Here is a 17,189-nt window from a genome sequence, read left to right as displayed (position 1 = left end):
CAGCAAAGAGTTTGGAAAAGGTGAAAGAAGAATGGCTGTACAGCATCACGAAGGGTTAAGTAATTTCTCTAATGAGAAAGGATAGTCCGACCCTGCCTCCAATGTGTTCTAGCACACGGAATTACCTCTAAGGAATAACGGTGTGGTTCCTTCCTTCAAGTCAACACCAAATTTGTCATGCTATGTTACAATTCTCTCAGCCTGGAGCTATTACGCTAAATTTGCACGCACACACACAATGTAATATCCAGTTTGTTTTCCATTCTCTCAGAGTATGGAGAAAAGTAGCATTATGTCTAATGTTATATTTTAAATTCTCTCAAAGTACTTGTCCGTAGGTATCTGGACAAAAAAACCAAACAAACAAAAAAAACCACAACAACAGTCTTTCAATTCTAATAACATAGGGAGTGGGGGGGGGGGTGTCAAAGTACTTCAAAAATAAAAATGTCACTGACATTAAACCTGGTATGAAATTCAAATACAAAAAAAATATGCTCACTTTTCCAAGTACACGAGACATCTTTAATTGTAATGAAATAAAATCTGAAAATCGGTCTAAATCATTTTAAAAAGTAAACATGAGTTGTAATACTATACCTGTAGAGTGATTAATCCCATTCATTGTCATTATAAAGTATGTAAAATATTTATTAAGGGATTTGCCTACAGAGGCACAACATAAATAGAATAAGTCCTCCTGAAATGTTATTAGTGTACACATCAACCAGTTGATAATTCGTGGTGGAAAATGCAGGAACGCGACCTGGGACCGGGCTCCCACGTCTGAACCTGGGCAAGTCGCGGGTGGAGGCCCCGCCCCGGGAGCCAGGCCGCCGTGTGCGGCCGCTCTTCCGCCTCGGTCTCTGCAAAGTCGGGTGTTGGGCAAATGCAAAAGTGCAAGCAGGACTCGCTCGATGAACAACCACCCCGAGGAGGGGGGAGCTTAATCCACCCCCTCGAATCCTTGAGCGTTTTCCACGGCCATGAGAAGTTTCTCTCGTAAATCTTCGAAGGTTTCATACGGAGGTAAGTCAAGGCGATTAAAGCTGCAAAAGTAACAGAAAGAACAGGTAAAAAGGCATCCTTCTTGCCCTGCAGTCACAACGGCATTTCCTAGGTTCGCCTAAGGAGGCATCTGGTACTGAGCAAGAGCGTGCAGAGGTCTTCACCAACAATTCTGAGTATCAACAATAAATGCCAGCGATGGGGGTGCCTGTCGGTTAAGCGTCCGACTTCGGCTCAGGTCATGATCTCACAGTTCGTGGGTTCGAGCCTCGTGTTGTGCTCTGTGCTGACAGCTCGGAGCCTAGCGCCTGCTTCGGATTCTGTGTCTCCCTCCCTCTCTGCCCCCCACCTCCCTGCTTGTGCTTGCTTTCTCTCAGAAATAAATTAAAAAAAAAAAAAGGCCAGCAATGAAATCGTCCACGCCAAAGAGGCTGCAGAACCCACGGGGGAGAGGAAGGAATTTTCTGGGGTCACTGACATCCGTGCCAAGTTCCAAACCCTCGAACACAAAGAACTGACATGTTAGGGATGAACCAAAACCAAGGCTGAGTCTATTTCGAATGCTCTTGCTTATTCTTATTCTACGCTAGCTCCCAAGCTAAGTGCTTTTCCTGGTGGTAACTCAGGTTGTTTTCATCACGGGCCTCTGAGGCGGGTAATGGTTTCTCTAGATTCAGGTCCTGGAGCAGAGAGGAAACGTCAAGGGGCCCGAGCTCTCATTCCCAGGAAACCAGGCCGCTGGCATCTCCAGAATTCCAACGCTAAGCTGCCTGCTCAAAGCAAAGGCAAGTAATCGACATCTGGAGTGGAAAGCCGCATTTACAGCAAGCCTCCAAATATCTAGAGGCTTCAGCCTGGCAACAGGGAAGCCTGCAGACAAACAGTGGCCTCCGTGGGCGATGAGGCACACCCGTCTATGAGAACAGGTTCAGATACTGGCTCTGCGATGTGACCTTGGGCGAGTTACCTTACTCTGAATGCCTTATTCTGTCTGCTTTTTCTATGAAACGGGGAAACTGCTCTCAGGATGCCAGGAAGGTCAAACCAGAACGCATGTAAGGTGTTCCTCGCACCAAGCAAGTGCCCAAAGATGGCGACCACGGTTCTCTGTCACTCACCTCTCACTGAATGCCTGCATGGGGCACAAGGCGTTAGAATCGACACCCATGGGGGTGCCGTGCTGACACGTACCGGTCATGAAAATGGCCACGTGCACTTGCCAAGGCTAGTGACGGTTGGAGTAAGAGTGAGTGAATGTGCAGCACGGCAGTCACCATCGTTAAGTACTCTTGGTCTACTACCTCAGTGAATGCTAGCAATCACCCCTATTCTAGAAAAGAGGAACGGAGGCACAGAGAGGTTAGGTAACTTGCCCAAGGTCACGCAGTAAGTGGGAAAACCAGGACTGTGCCCCAGGCTGGCTCCAACACCTGGCTCAGACCACTGTGCCGCCCCAGCATTGAAAACCCCCTCCTGGCACTGACCTATGATTCCAAACATGAACAGCACGAGTCCTTATGTTTCAAAAACTAACAGTTATCAGCAGCCATTAGAAGCGGACACACATCCACGGTGGGCCCTTTAGAGACCCTTAACATGTTTCACAAGACCCACCGAGCACTCAGACTTTTAAGTCGCTAAACACCAAAGTTACAGCAGAGGACAACACGAGGCTTCTCAAACTGGACTTCTCAGAAACCCAGGAATCCTGAAGACCAAGTCCAAAAGGGTTTTCAGTTTGGTAATGGTCTCAAACGTTACCTTACCAGCTGTCACCACAGAGCTCCACGTTTGCAGACTGCACTTAGAAACAGCCTATCACAGAGGCGCCCGGGTGGATCCGTTGGTTGGTTAAGTGTCTGACTTCAGCTCAGGTCATGACCTCACGGTTCGTGGGTTTGGGCCCCGTGTCGGGCTCTGTGCTGACAGCTTGGAGACTGAAGCTCTTTTGGATTCTGTGCCTCCCTCTCTCGCTGCCCCTCCCCTGCTCACACTCTGTCTCCCTCTCAAAAATAAATAAATATTTTTAAAAAAATGAAAAAAAAAAAAAACAAACAAAAAACCCAAACCCCAGCCTGTCACAGAAGCTGACTTTAGTCTGATCCGTAGTTGGTCTTACACAGTCCAGGGCCTGCGATCCCTATGGGGCCTAGTGATGCATTCTCGAGGATCTGTGACCATCTTTCTTTTGTGTAGGACCGTTGCTTCCAATTATCGTGATGGTCATAGGAGTTAACGCATCTAACGTGCTCAGGACAATGCCTGGAACACGGTAAGTGCCTGGTAAGTGTCTGATGAGCCAGGAGCCTGGCTGGCTCTGACCTGCCACTTAGCCAGCTGAGTGGCCTCCATATTCTCGGTGGGACCCACTTCCTCATGTGGAAGACGTGTGGGCTGCCTGAGGTCATTTTTAGTCTCCAAAGAGTGGGTGGGTCTGTGAGTCTTTGCAAAGTATAAATATCCAAGCAGTGATCTTTGATGGGACAGTGAAATGAAGCCCTTTTAGTCATTTCATCTGAGAGGTTTATGAGCTCTCCGGGTAAATCAGGTTTTTATTCTGAAGCTTAATGGTCGATTTAACATTTTCACAAAACCTGGACGAAATCAGACCTATCTATAGCTAAACTGGACGGTGGCACTGCTGCTGTGGGCAGCCAGCCAAGTGCAGTCTGGGGGCCAGGCTGGGAGCAGAGCCACTCAGAGAAACAGGCTCACTCATGCCCGTCGGTGCTACCTGCAGCCTGCCCTCTTCTTCACCGGGCGGGAGTCTGAGCATCAGCAGGCCGACGCCTGTCACTTGATTTCTGGGACCCACCAGGAGCAAAGAGGCTCCGCTAAGAGCCCACTGGGCTGCTTCCCTCCCGTGGGCAGACCTCCGTCCTCCCTAGGGAAGGGCAGGGGTTTTACACTCTGTGCGCCAGGGGCTCCCGGGGAGTTCTGAAAACCCCACAGCTCAGGCTACGCCCCAAGCCAATTACGTCCAAATCTCTGGGGGCAGGACCCCGGCACCAGATTTTCTGAAAACTTCTAAGAGGTTCCAATGTGCAGCCGATGCCAGGAACCACTGAGTTCGGAGATCGTCTCTGGGCAGCACCATGTTTCAGATGTGATCCAAGCACACGGACTCGGAAATGGAAGAAAAGGTCAACAGTAAAGACGTCTGTCCAAAGGGTCACGGAGGGACACAGGCCGGACGCTCGAGTATTTGGTTCTCTTCAGAGAGTCTCCAAAGAAAGCGAACTGCAGCAATAAAGGCAGCAGATCTAATGCCGTGGTTAGTGTGCAGATCCCGATTCTGGCGGAGCTGAGTTCCAATCCTATGCTCTGGGCGTCTGTGAGCTGTGTGACCCTGGGGCAAGCATCCTGGCCGCTGATGGGGCCGCCGGCGTCGTGAGGCCGCCGGCGTCCCGTGAGGCCGCCGGCATCCCGTGAGGCCGCCGCCGAGATTCACCAGTGCCTGGCCCACACAAGACGGCTGTGCTGGTAGTTCAGCCCTTACTCCCACCTGGCTTTACCAGCCCGTGAGCTGGGGAGTTCTGCATCAATCCCAGTGGTCCCGGGGCTCAGCGCAATACTGCCTTCCTTCCAGATGCAGGCTATCATAACCCAGAAAACTACACTGGGCTCGGACACTGTTTGGAATCCAAGCTCCAAACCACCAATGCATTCTCCCTCGAGAATAAAGGCAGAGGATCACGGCAATCACCGCTTCGGAGAGCCACCAGCTTTAGGTGGAGTCAGCCTGCTTCCGAGGGTCGGATGGGCAAGGACCATGCTCACTGTATTCAGAGTCCCATGACTGGTGTAAGTGGGGAGGCTTTCTCTCCAGCAAAGGCAAGGGAATCGAACAACCTCCCTCGGCCAATTTTCCACAAATGCGCTTTCAGGAGAATTGCTGCCTAGCAGGCACTTGAGGGCAGGGGGGGCGTTTCCCCACGATAAGCATTCCGGGGCGCCCTGCAGCCCCTGGCTCTGGAAGGCCCCCTGCTGGTGAGGAGAGCAGGGCTGTGCGGCCCACCGTTTCCAGAGGGACCACCTCCACCCGCTTCCTAAGAGCAAGACACGGAAGTCTGTGGGCGAAGCCGACGCCGGGAACGTCGCGCCTGGCTTAGCAAGAGCGCCCCGAGAGCTGCCACGTGTCATTCTTGTGCCGAGGGAGTAGGGGACCCTTCGGAGACGGCGGGGTCCCCTCCTCCCGGCCCCCGCATCCTGGAGGCTGAGGGCTGCCTGGGTCCCACCCCCGGGGGACGCGGGCCTCTGTCAGACCTCTCCGGCCCACCAGCTACCATCGTGCTGTTGATGAATTCCAGAGCCTTACGAGGTACAGATGGCCATGAGAGGTCTTCTAAAACAGTGTTTCTCCAGGGAATTTTAGCCCAAGTTCTGGGAATAAAAACCATCTTCAGGTTGCAGTAAAAACCCAGTCTGTCAGTGGGGTCTGAGAACAGCCATGACCTTGTACGGTGAATACACGGTGCAAGGTGCGATCCGTACTTCTGGAGTACTGAGGAAGGATGGGGTTTGGGGGCGTCGCCCAACAGCTCGGGGGGGTGTGGATTGGAGAAGGAACGCCCCCCAGCATGGGGTGGTGGGGCCTGGGGACAGAGGTACCCGCAGGGGGGTGGGGATTGGAGGAGGAAACCTGCCCCCCAGCGTGGGGAGCAGTTAACCCTTTATGAGCCAAACACACCGGGTCCGTTCAGACCATGGTTTGAGCTTTACCAGCCATTATTCTAGAATCTACACGTTGTCCATTATCCGTGGGTAGGCAACACAGCACTCTGCAACCTCCAGCCCTGCATCAGTCCCACCTAAGCGTTTCAAACACGATTTGTGGACAACTGGGTGTTTTTGTCACTCACCACGTGTGAGCTCTGGGCAGTTTTTCAGGACTCCCCCATTGCTCTATTGTAAACAGCTGAGGACCATTGGAACCTAGGCAAAAAAAGAGAAATAAATGCTAAGCGTGCTCAAGGTGGGAGAGCAAAGCTGAGGTGGGGCCTGAAGGAAAGGGAAGGAGGTGGGCGAGCGTCGTGCAGGAGACGGAAACACCGTGCTGGCTCCGGGTAGCACTGAAGCCCTGCTGTCGGGAGATACAGGGGCCTGCACAGCCTCGCATAGACCCTGCACCTCCTGCAGAATGGAGGGGCACCGAGTTTCACAGCAAGCCCCAGTGCAGCCGGCTGCAGCCTTTCAGCGGAGCCCGGAAAGCTTACACTTAAGGCATTGGGCGGTGAACTCCAACCTTAAAGCAGAGCAGAAAGAGTGATTTCCTAACATCTATATAGTAAGCTCCAAGGGATTCTGTCTCCTGGAGGTAAGCAGTCCTTCAAGATACACGAAGATACGAAACGAGAGAGAGAGAAAAATGGGGCGCCTGGGTGGCTCAGTTGAGCGTCTGACACTTGATTTTTGGCTCAGGTCATGATCTCAGTCATGGAATCGAGCCCTGCACTGATGGCATGGAGCCTACTTGGGATTCTCATTCTCTCTCTCTCTCTCTCTCTCTGCCCCTCCCCCACTTGCATGCTCAGTCTCTCTCTCAAAATAAGCTTTAAAAAAAAAACAAACACAGACAGACCAACTCTTTTCTGTACTAAACCCAAAGCCCTCTCCCCACGAGTCCTTTGACGGGACCTACGGGTGACACACTCTGGGAGGCAGAGCCGTGCGGGGCCGCCGCGGAAGCCTGGCTGCAAAGTCCCAGGAGGAGAACTGAACCCGTCGGTGCCCCGCTCACCATAAAGTTCGGCGAACCCATTCATGGGTACTCGCGACGTCCCCGTGACAAACTGCAGTAGCCGGATCCGCTTCTCCGCGTCCATGAGCAGCACGGCCTGGAACGGAGGCAGAAGGTTGTTACACTGCGTGGGGCACCCGGCCTGCGCCGCGGTAACCCAGACAGGCCAGACGCAGTCATAAATACTGCAGCGGAAGACCGAGACCGCTGACTGAAAACAGAGTCTGTTTTTTATGGGCCCCAGAGTACCGCCTGTGTGATCTCAGAGAACGAGAGATCGCAACGTCTCTTTCTTCTTCTGCCGACAGGTCAAAATAAACGAAATACAAAGCAAACTCTTTGGTGGCACGGAGCTCACGCTTCCCTGGGCGAGGCGTGCCAGCCCCCCCGCGGGCCGATCATACACCCCCAGTGTTCGAGAAGCGCCAACATCAGGAGGCCAGGTTAGGAGGGGAGATTTCAGACCCAGACAAATCCTCTAAAGGTAACATTTTAGAAAAAGAAAGGACAGCAGAGGCCAGGTCAGGCCTCTAGAAAAACCCGGGTATGCTACGCATCTGAATTATGACAAGAATTGTGTAGACAGGTGGACTGGGCTTTGAAGATCCTGCTTTAAAATTTTTCTCTCTCTTCAGTTGGTTGAGGGTCTGACTCAGGTCACGAGTCTGGTTTAGGCTCAGGTCAGGGATTTCTTATTTCTGCAAGTAAATAAACAAGCTTCCCCCCCTGGAACTGTTCTTTAGAAGGCAGTTTATGGTCTCTTGCCTGGACTTAACTCACTCCTATTTCGCTTCTCTCCTCAGCTAAAGAAAAAGCAAACGTTGGCCCTAAGATAGTACATCAAATTTCATTTGCATCCTTGCCTGAAGGATATAAAATATCAAAACATTTGTTGGAATTTACCAAGAAAGGGGAAAATGATTTTTTAACCAAAAATGGCATCTTGGCACAATCTCAAAGCATGCTTTGCCCGGAGAAGCTTCCCATTCTCATTATACTTTGGTGGACCAGTTCTGACCCTCGAATCCAATTACCGACTTCATTGTACTCAGTGGGTTCCTCACATAAAGCCGCTTCAGTCAGGCGGTCAAGGAAGGACAAAGTGCTTTGATGAGGATGGACCGTGTGCAGGATAACTGCTCACCAGAGTGATGGAAACACAGCAGGAAGGGCTGCTTTCTCCCCCCAGTGGCCCAAGTGCCAACGGAGTCTCGGGTTGCAGAAGCAGGACCACGGGGAGGCAGCACAGAGCCCTCAGGCCCAAGCCAGGCTGGGGAGAGGGACGGCTCCAGCAGCCACGGCCTTACCTTCCAGAACCACTGAATGACAGGGTGGTTTGGGCAATAGCCATTCTTATAGATAGAATGTTGTCTCCAGTCGTTCACGTCCACGTCGCCAAGGCCGCACATCAGCAACTAGGAGAGAGAAGGACCAGATGTGAACGGGCACATGTGAAGGCCCAAGAAATCACCCACAGAGGAATGGCCTTTTCTCAACACCAGCACTTTGTCATGGGCAAAGCAGTATGGTACGCCAGGAGCTCTTAAAAACGGGTGACGGGGACAACATTCTCCTCCACCTCAGGTAAGAGGCAGCGTGGGCAAGGAGGGGGGCCCAGCTCTAACGTGTGTTCAGGCCACAGCCACTCACGGTGCAAATGCCACTCCACGTCTGTCTGTTGCCCACCCCTCTAACCTGAGCTGGGTGTTCAGATTTTCTCGGGCTCCGTTTACAGCTGCTCATTACTCCAGCCGTTTTCCCTTTGGAGACGTTATGTGTCTCGATATCTGAAATGTCTCCCAACCCACAGGAGAATTAGTGCTTTATGGCAGCCAGAGCCCCGCTCCGTCGGCCTGCTGACCAGAGCTGTGTGCATGCGGACCTGTCCTAATGTAGTGACCGGGGCAGTGACCGGGGCTTAGGGCTCGTCTTACTACCCGACCCCCCCAGCAGGAAGGATTCCTGGGCACAAGAGCACACGACGCTCCTGCAGAGGCACCAAAGAAAAACGGAAGGAGAACTAAACCAGACGCCTGAGAATGGATCCTAGGCGTGACCGTGCCCAGACCTTGTTGGGTAAATGTGGGAGGTCATGAATTGCTCCCTGCCTCAGTTTCCAGTTTCCCCACCTACCAAAGGAGGGGATGACGACATATGACTCAACATCATCGGCCCTGAAGTTTCTATTTCAAGATAAAAGAACAGAAGGCTAGTCTATGAGAAATGCTTCGCTGGATGTGGTGGCCTGGACAGACGGGGGACACGGTCTCAGCAGACAGTCTTCCTCCTCCTATTGCTCTGGGCACAACGAAGGGTGAGAGATTCCTAGTTCTCACCTAGGTCAACACACAGAAACTGAAACAATCCTGTACAAATGGCCTCCTGCTACGGCCTTGGTGTCTCCCAAAGTTCTCCCTTACTCAATGTGCACCACGTCAAGTCCACAGAGACACTGTTCCACAGCCCCTGGTGCTCGCGTCCTGGCCAAGGCCCAGTTCGGCTACCCCTGTGTGGGCAGGAGGCCCAGCCAACGGGCCGTCTCAACCTTGACTCCCTCGACAGCAATTTTCCTTACCCTGTGCACCTGGCCACGAACCCAACTCAGCTCAGCAGGCCTCTACTTGTCCCGTGTGTCCCAGAACTGCCCTCTCCTGGCTGAGGAACCGACAAGGGACTGCTTTTGCTGCTCTCTCCTCTAAGGTCGACAAACACACCCCGTGAGAGACATATAGTGCAATCCATCTAAGCTCACTCCCTCAGACCTTGCGGACCAGGAAATAACATCTCATTGGTGAGGTAGTGAGGCCCACTTTAAAAATACCTACTTTACAGAAAACGTTTAAAACACAAACCTCCAGCTCATTTTCATCAAAAATTTTAATCAGATCAATAGGAAGCAGTTCTGTGAATCCCTGAAAGAAAAAAAATCACCGTCAACACCTTTTTCCTTGAAAGAGACAAATTTCACAGAAAAAACAAAGCAGCCAGGAAAAACATATTCTTCGCTGGTGATTTATGTGTCAGCGATAGTATCCGGTGACTGTAGTTCCGACACAAACAGCACAGTCACAATAGAAACGTCTTGAAAAGCAGGAGGACCTAGAGGGTTCAGATATTTGGGTAATCTCAGAAACCCTTGGAAAATATGGGTTACTGGAGGCAGGCGAATTCCAGAAGCCATCTATGACAGAGCGATGAGTCAATGTGTCCTAAAACACCCAAGCCACAGATGTGCGAGAGAACATGTTTCAAAATAAGGTACAGAAGGCACAGAGAGGCGATACAAGAGGAGGCGATGTGATCCGGGACAGGAGAGAGGAGCACAGAGACTCAGCTCTGGCTCCCGGTTCACACCGACCCCTGGAGAGCTCCAGAGAGCCCTGCTCCCTGCTCCCGGGTCTTGTGGGCAGCACCTGGTTCCTGGAAGTGGGATCCCTTGGGGCCGGGCCAGGAACCTGCCTCCTGGGTCTCTGATGTAAAGAAAGCATGAAACTCGCTGTCCTCTTGTACGTCTAACTCACCCTTTTATGCCGCAAGTCCCTGAATTTTGTGAGTGGCCTAGGGCTCTACTTGCTGCTGTAGGTGACCGAGCTGGGGCAAGCCAAGGAGGGCATCGCCTAAGGACTCCGCACTGGTTCGGTGTGCACCTGGGGCGTGTTCTCGTGTTCTCTTTACTAAAGCTGTTATCAAGGCTTAAAAGGGAATTTCGCTTTTGGTCCAAGTGAACCGTTTTTTTAAAAAAACGATGAACCACCCCCCCCCCCCCCCACCCTCTGCTAGGGGCTCGGGAGCACCGCTGACGTGACGGATTTGGATCTGAGGAGTGTCTGCTTCACGCTCTAACAGGGTGAACGCTGGCCCAAGACGGCTTGGTGTTAAGATAGAAACCCAGCCTAAGCAAAGGTGTTTTACGTGTGCCTGGGTGGAAGTCTGTGAGGAATTCAGGCAGAAGCATAACAGGAGAACATCCATGAAAAGAAAGGGTGGCCCACGGGGTGAGCCGCGCAGGCCTGACCTTTCTGCCGCGCATCCCCACTCCCTCGCCATCTGGCGGTGTGCAAACAGTGCCCCCGCGCCACCCCACGGAGGACAGCCATCCTCTCTCAGGCGAGGATTGACGGCGCCAGACTTACCTCCAAGAAGGCGTTCATTTGCTTCTGGACCCTGTTCACAAACCTCCACTGGATGACTAAGCTGCAGGAGAAATGGGACAATTTGCATCCACCCTCGTCACCACGGGGCACACATTTGTTTCTTCACACCTTCTCACCGGGGAGGGGAAAGTGGAGAAACCCCCTCGATGGCGGGCAAACGGGAGGGTCTAGAGCTGTGGCACAGCTGATGCATTAATTCTTTCAAGGGTGACTGGAACATGTGTGGGAAACCTAAAGCCTGAGCATTTCAAAAGTAATTTATTCCCTCCAACCAAGCCTTAGTTTACCAAAGTTGCGTATAAATGCGACTATGTGGAGAAGAGGGATAAAAAAGGCTGTGGAGTATGGATGTATATGCGCATGGTACACGTATACACACGTGAACTCACATATACGTACATCCACGTATACATAAGCATGTACATATATTTTCATTTTATTTTTTTAAGAGAGGGAGAGAGAGAGCGCGCGTGCGCATGCAAGTGAGTGGGGGCAGAGAGAGAGGGAATCCCACACAGGCTCCGCACTGTCAGCACAGGGCCCGACGTGGGACTCGAACTCACGAACCTCGAGATCATGACCTGAGCCAAAGTCGGAAGCTTAACCGACTGGGTCACCCAGGCGCCCCAACATGTACGTTATGTTTTTAAAAGGAGTACTCAGTACAACGTACCTCGTGAGTTCATTCTGGAAGCGCTAGCCAGTGTACTGGTTTTCAACGACACATAACTTACCAGCAAAATGATTTACACTAACCCTTTAATGCCAAAATTTGGAGGCTTAATGATAAGACCTCCTTAAATGACAGAAATCCACTGAAACCATCTTCTCTGTGACAATGTTTAGTGCACAGGAGAATTTACTGTTAGGTGAATCCACTTTAGATTCCGGCTCAAGTCCTGGAAATGGCACGAGGACCTTATCGGAAAGGCTCTCCCCTACCAGATGGTACCCTGGCAACCCTGGGCCGTCGAGGCCCAGCCCCACCACACAGCCACTGCTTGGCCACATCAGGCTTCCCCGCACCTGCTGTACGCATCAGCCCGAGAGCCTTTGTGCACTGGGGGAACCCATGTGTCAGGGGGCAGGTGGAGATTTTAACCATCCTGTCTTTTCCCACCAAATTTGAAACTTAAAAAGAACTGCAAAGGATGATGTACAACATGCATGACAGTGTCCACACCCTCAGACATCTGACCCCAATCCCCTTCAGGGCAGTGTTTTAAAAAACCCATTCAAAGCCTGTACCTTCAAATGAAGACAATGGCATCCGCCAAGGTGTCACCCTGCCTGAGACTGTTCGAGTTCGGAATAAGTGTGCCAATTAATGTGAACAGGTAAGGACTGGAGTATCTTACTTCTAGTTTTTTTGTTTGTTTGTGTTTTTGTTTTTTTAAATTAAGCGCAGCAAGCTTTTAGCTTGTGAGGGGAGAAGTCTGCTACTTAATAGTGCATGGTCTGTCAGGGTCTCTAGGCAGAGGCTCCGACACTCTCCGTTTCTTGCTAATTAGGAAGGACAGGTTTTTCTTTGTAGAGGACGCTAAAAGATGCCAAGACTCGTGACCGATTCTCCAAGTTCAAGTCCTCTGACCGACAATTACGCTGAGAAGAGAGGAGGGAACCGGCTTGACGTAATGGAGTCCTGAATGCAGGTACGGGGCTCAGGCCACGGCTGCAACCGGCAAGAACCAGAAACTAGGACCCGGGAACCAAACACCGGTCGGCTGCACTGACCCTCTTCCCTGCTCTGGGGCCAGCAAGGAGGATCCCGGACTTGTGTGCCTGAGGCAGACACATGCACCAAAGAGGGAAATGTAACGTGCCCAACAGACAAAGGCCTTCTGACGGGCAGAAATGCTCTAGGATGACTTAATAGTTGGATTTCCAAAGGACTGAACACTGTGTGCCACCAACTGAGGCTGAGATTAGGTTAAGAAAATTATAGCTATCAGAAACAATTCATTATGTTTGCACATATGAATTTTCCTACCCATTTTAACTATGTTCTTACATTTTTATTATGGAAATGAGGTCGAGAGAGATGCAATATTTTATTTCTGGTTGTTCCTAATTTTACCCCACTGGCTGTTGACACCACGGTTCATCACTGCAAATCTCAATTTTAGACCACATACCCATGTACTCCCATAGCGTGTCTGCTGTATTACTCAATACCGTATACTTTTTTCTCCTTTTGTGACTCCTTTATACAAGGCAGCTCACTGAAGTCATGATACAAGTCAAACTTTCCACCCTATAATTTGACTTCCCATTAGCCCAAGCCAGAAAGGAACTCATATTGTGGAAAAGTATGTCCCCGACACGCATGAGCTGTTTTGGCAAGGGACACGAACCAAATATGCCATTCAATTTAATAAAAAGAAGAGACTGTAAATATGTGTATACGTACTCAATATATTCCCTTTTGTTTTCATTTGTTACCATTATTTCTGACCCATTGGGCTTCAGATCCACTTGATAGGTCTGTAATTGCAAAGATAAAACAATGATCACCATCGTGAAATTATTCTGCACATTACTAATAACGTCTTACTATAAAAGATAAGCAAAATTCATTTGGAAACATTTCCCAGCAAACGGGCTCTGTGTACAAGAGATTATCTAATGAGGCTTTTATATTGCCGAGATGTTACACATTTAAAGATGTTATCATCAAAGGTGAATTATTTTGCGGTTATTTATGAGTTTTAATTGTTCTCGTACATGACCAACAATGGAGAAGAGCAACATTTTTCATCTGCTATCATTCATTTATCAAGAAGTTAATTAATTACATTTAACAGAAATGACAGGGTACGCTTATCAAGACTACAGAGATCCAAGTTCGAATGCACTTTGTTTCTGAGAATTCGATTTTATAATCGTAAGAAAAGATGCATGGAGTTTCTTTCAAAAAGGCAAAGCACAGGGCCTTAAAAAAATAAAAGCAGCTTCAGAAGCAAGGTTGAGGGATGGATTTCCCTGCTGTTCTGAGAGGCCTTGGCCTTCTGTGTGCATCCAGACACATCCTCGCCCACTGCCTGGGCAGGCTCCCTCCCGCAGGGCCACCCAGGATTTTAAAGCAAAGCGGCTGAAAGCAAGCGTGGCCTTTTCTGCACTTCATGCCGGCCCTAACTCAACAACATGGTCTATAAAGCACTGACTAGCAGAAACCAAGGGAGGAGGCGACTTACTATTTTATAAATAAAATGCTTACTCTTATAAAAATTTTAGGGGGAGGGTAAGGAAAAAAAATACCACCCCCAAGTCCTATATTCAACGACGGCTACATTGATGTTTTGCTGGGCTCCCTTTCTGCCTTTCCCCCCCTCCATGCATAACTGGCTATTTCTGAGAATGAGCCAAGCCTGCGGAAAGGGTTTTCCAGAGTTAAGTTTCCAGGTCACATCCATCACAAGGGATAGATTCCAATCTGTAATGAAATCTTCTGCTTTGGCGGAGGTCCACCATCAGTGAGGCCTCACCTCCAGGCCACACACACCCAGGGACAGACTGAGCCTCTCTGGCCCCAAAACTCAGACTTTGTTCTCTGGATTATGCACTTGATTACTGCTCTTGGTCATGATGAGATAGCTTTTTCAGTCAAAGCACGTTGGTCATCCATTTTCCTCTTTTTTCTACTTCTCTTTCTTCAGGGAGGGATCTGGTGTCTCCATCACATGACTGAACTCCATTTTCTACGATGTTACTTCAGCTCTTTATTGTCCGCGATATGGATTTTGTTACTGAAGTTTTAAGTTTTCTTCAAGCTCTTCCTTACTTCCCACTTTCCCCTTCTCCACGGCTGTGGTCCTGTCTCCCTGGTTCTCCCTGCAGTTGTCTGCCCCTGTCCCGTACGTGCCACGGCAATCCTTGAGGATGGTGGACGGTTATGCGTGGGGTTGAGATGGGCACATTTCTTAGAAGACAACCTTTTCAGTTCTTTGACCGCTCTCCAGAGGTTTGTGGACAGTATTCATTTATCCTGCTATATTTTTTAATAAGCCCCCGATGGCTTTTCTTTTCTCCATTTATTCCTCCTCGAAGACTGCACTGCTGTTCCCTTTCAGTGACGGAGTCTCCCCATCACATTCACACCAAGCAAGTCAATACATCCAAGCCCAGTTCTTGGGACTGAGAGGTCTTACGCACAGTTCAGCAACACTAAGGTAGAATTTTTTCCGGGGGCTGCAGTTTCCAGAGAGTCCTAGAATGAGAAGATCAACCACAGGGAGAGAGAACGGGGAATGAAGAGGAGAAAAACACCTCTGGGGCCTCCAAAAGGAACATGTAGTGAGGAAAAAGAGCAGCCAGCCAGCAGGGCTGACGGGAGAGAAACAGTTCTTCCCCACCCTGCTGGTGGGAGTCTAATTACTTCAACCTTTTGGGAAGATCATTTAGCAACAGGCATCAATTTTAATGGGCACAGCATTCCCGGTCATAATACTTTTAGAATTTATACCACGGGGAAAAAATAGGGTCAAATGTACAAGATGCATACTCCCCAGATTATGATCATTATGCTGTCTGTATAGCAAAACAATGAAATAGCCTGCACGCCTAGCAATGGGGCCTGGTTAAAAAATGCAGAGTCTAGGAAATGGAATTCGGTGTAGCCACTTTAATGGAATACATCGACATCTCCTGACATGGAAAGGTATCTGGGATATATTCCCAGATTGGCATCATACAATTCCATTGTGCAAAAATAAAAAACCTTGTGTGCATGTGCTTACAAAGAATAATTCTGGAAGAACATCAAAATTTTAATCATGAACCTTCTCCAGGTGAGAGGAACTATGGGTGCTTTTTATATATAGTTATTGTAACGGTTTGATGTTTACTACTTAAATTACTATTTTATAATTAGATAGATGAATATAATTGTTGTGCAAAGGGAAAAAAAGAGAGGGATCATGCTATCTGTGCTAAGTAAGGAGGTCAAGCAAGCAGTGAATCTGTGGGCAGCTGTCTAGTTTCATGGTGAATTCTTTCTTTTCAATTTTTTTACTTTATTTTTTTGGGGGGAGGTGAGGGAAGGAAGGAGAGAGAGAGGTGGAGAGGGGGAGAGAGAGATAAACACGCAGAATTCAAAGTAGGCTCCAAGCTCTGAGCTGTCAGCATAGAGCCCAACGTGGGGCTTGAACCCAGGAACCATGAGATTACAACCTGAGCCAGAGTCAGATGCTCAACCGACGGAGCCACCCAGGAGCCTCTTGTGGTCGATTCTGAGGGCGGGTGTCTCTGGGAGGCAGTGAGGGTGGTTTTCGGGTCTTGCTCCCAGAGCCTGGCAATCGGTGTCTGAGCCCAGGCTTTCGGTGTTCAATCTCCGTCCTGCTTGAGCTCCTCACAGACAGCATTTTAGTGGGTAGTAGGGGCTGCTGTTACAATTCCACTTTTTAAACCGGCTTCCAAGGGCCAGACACAGACGGCTTCCTGTGGTCCAGGCACAGCGTTAGGCTCGCCACAGGGGTTATCACTAAACTATGCCAAAGACGCATGTGCCATCACCTTCATTTTCTCACCGAGCGGGGGACTCCGCAGGAAGTGGAGAGAGCGAGGGTCAAGCCTAAGTTCATCTGACTGCGAAGCCCACACCCCGGGGGTGGCACCTGCCTGACCCTCTGCCCGTAGATTTCTCGGGCCAGCCTCCATCTCTGCCCATACACGTCTAACCGGCGTCTTGAGCTGCTCTGTTCCCGGAGCTCCCCCCACTTCACACTAAGTTCAGACATGGTGGCTCCAGGAGGGCAGGGACTAAATGTGCTCTTGACTACTTTCTCAGCCTTTTTTTCACGCTCGACCCCTGAAGAGCCCCTTGAGACCCCCTCCCTGCCCCTTTCTTCCCATTAAATCTTAATAAACAGATTCACAGTATACCTGTGGTATATACCGTGTGGCCTTTTGGGAGCAGGGCCACAAACCATTGTAATGGCTGAGACTCTCTTGTTCTCTAAGAACTAGATTTTACCCCCTCCGGGGTGTTAGCCCTTCAGTTGAGAATGTACACCTAACGTATGTCTGGCCCTGAAGAATTTTCCTGCAGGCTGCTGCCCGTTCTGTTCCCCTCCCTCCTGCTCGGCTTTGTAAGAGTCCACCCTTCCAGCGCCTCTGCATAACAACTGGATCAGATGCTAATTTGCTGAGCAGGCGATGAAGAATTGCTACTTGTTGCAGCTCTGAAAAAGTGACCGCTCCTGCGGGGTATGGGTGCACCTGTGTGCAGCAGTGCATGGTTTATTCTTCCTGCTTGGCACAGGAGGACTGCCCAAAAACTGAAATCTCTT

The 17,189-nt window shown here is 50.1% G+C and overlaps 1 protein-coding gene across 10 annotated transcripts in view; it reads right to left on the bottom strand.

Moving 5' to 3' along the window:
• Positions 1–502: 502 nt before the first annotated feature.
• The window catches only part of NEDD4L (NEDD4 like E3 ubiquitin protein ligase), a 341,323-nt gene continuing 324,636 nt past the window's right edge, over positions 503–17,189 (bottom strand). For all 10 annotated transcript variants that reach the window (XM_047827471.1, XM_047827472.1, XM_047827475.1 and 7 more), the window contains 7 exons: positions 13,313–13,386; positions 10,882–10,942; positions 9,601–9,660; positions 8,056–8,163; positions 6,749–6,845; positions 5,871–5,943; positions 503–1,049 (listed from right to left, as the gene is read on the bottom strand). In XM_047827471.1, the coding sequence (XP_047683427.1) occupies positions 947–1,049; positions 5,871–5,943; positions 6,749–6,845; positions 8,056–8,163; positions 9,601–9,660; positions 10,882–10,942; positions 13,313–13,386 (576 nt within the window). In that variant the 3' untranslated portion in view covers positions 503–946. The remainder of the gene's footprint in view (positions 1,050–5,870; positions 5,944–6,748; positions 6,846–8,055; positions 8,164–9,600; positions 9,661–10,881; positions 10,943–13,312; positions 13,387–17,189) is intronic.

Source organism: Prionailurus viverrinus, chromosome D3, assembly GCF_022837055.1.
Source record: "Prionailurus viverrinus isolate Anna chromosome D3, UM_Priviv_1.0, whole genome shotgun sequence".
Lineage (NCBI taxonomy): Eukaryota > Metazoa > Chordata > Mammalia > Carnivora > Felidae > Prionailurus > Prionailurus viverrinus.
The sequence above is the reverse complement of the archived record's forward strand: the minus strand, read 5'-3'. Positions and strand labels throughout refer to the sequence as shown.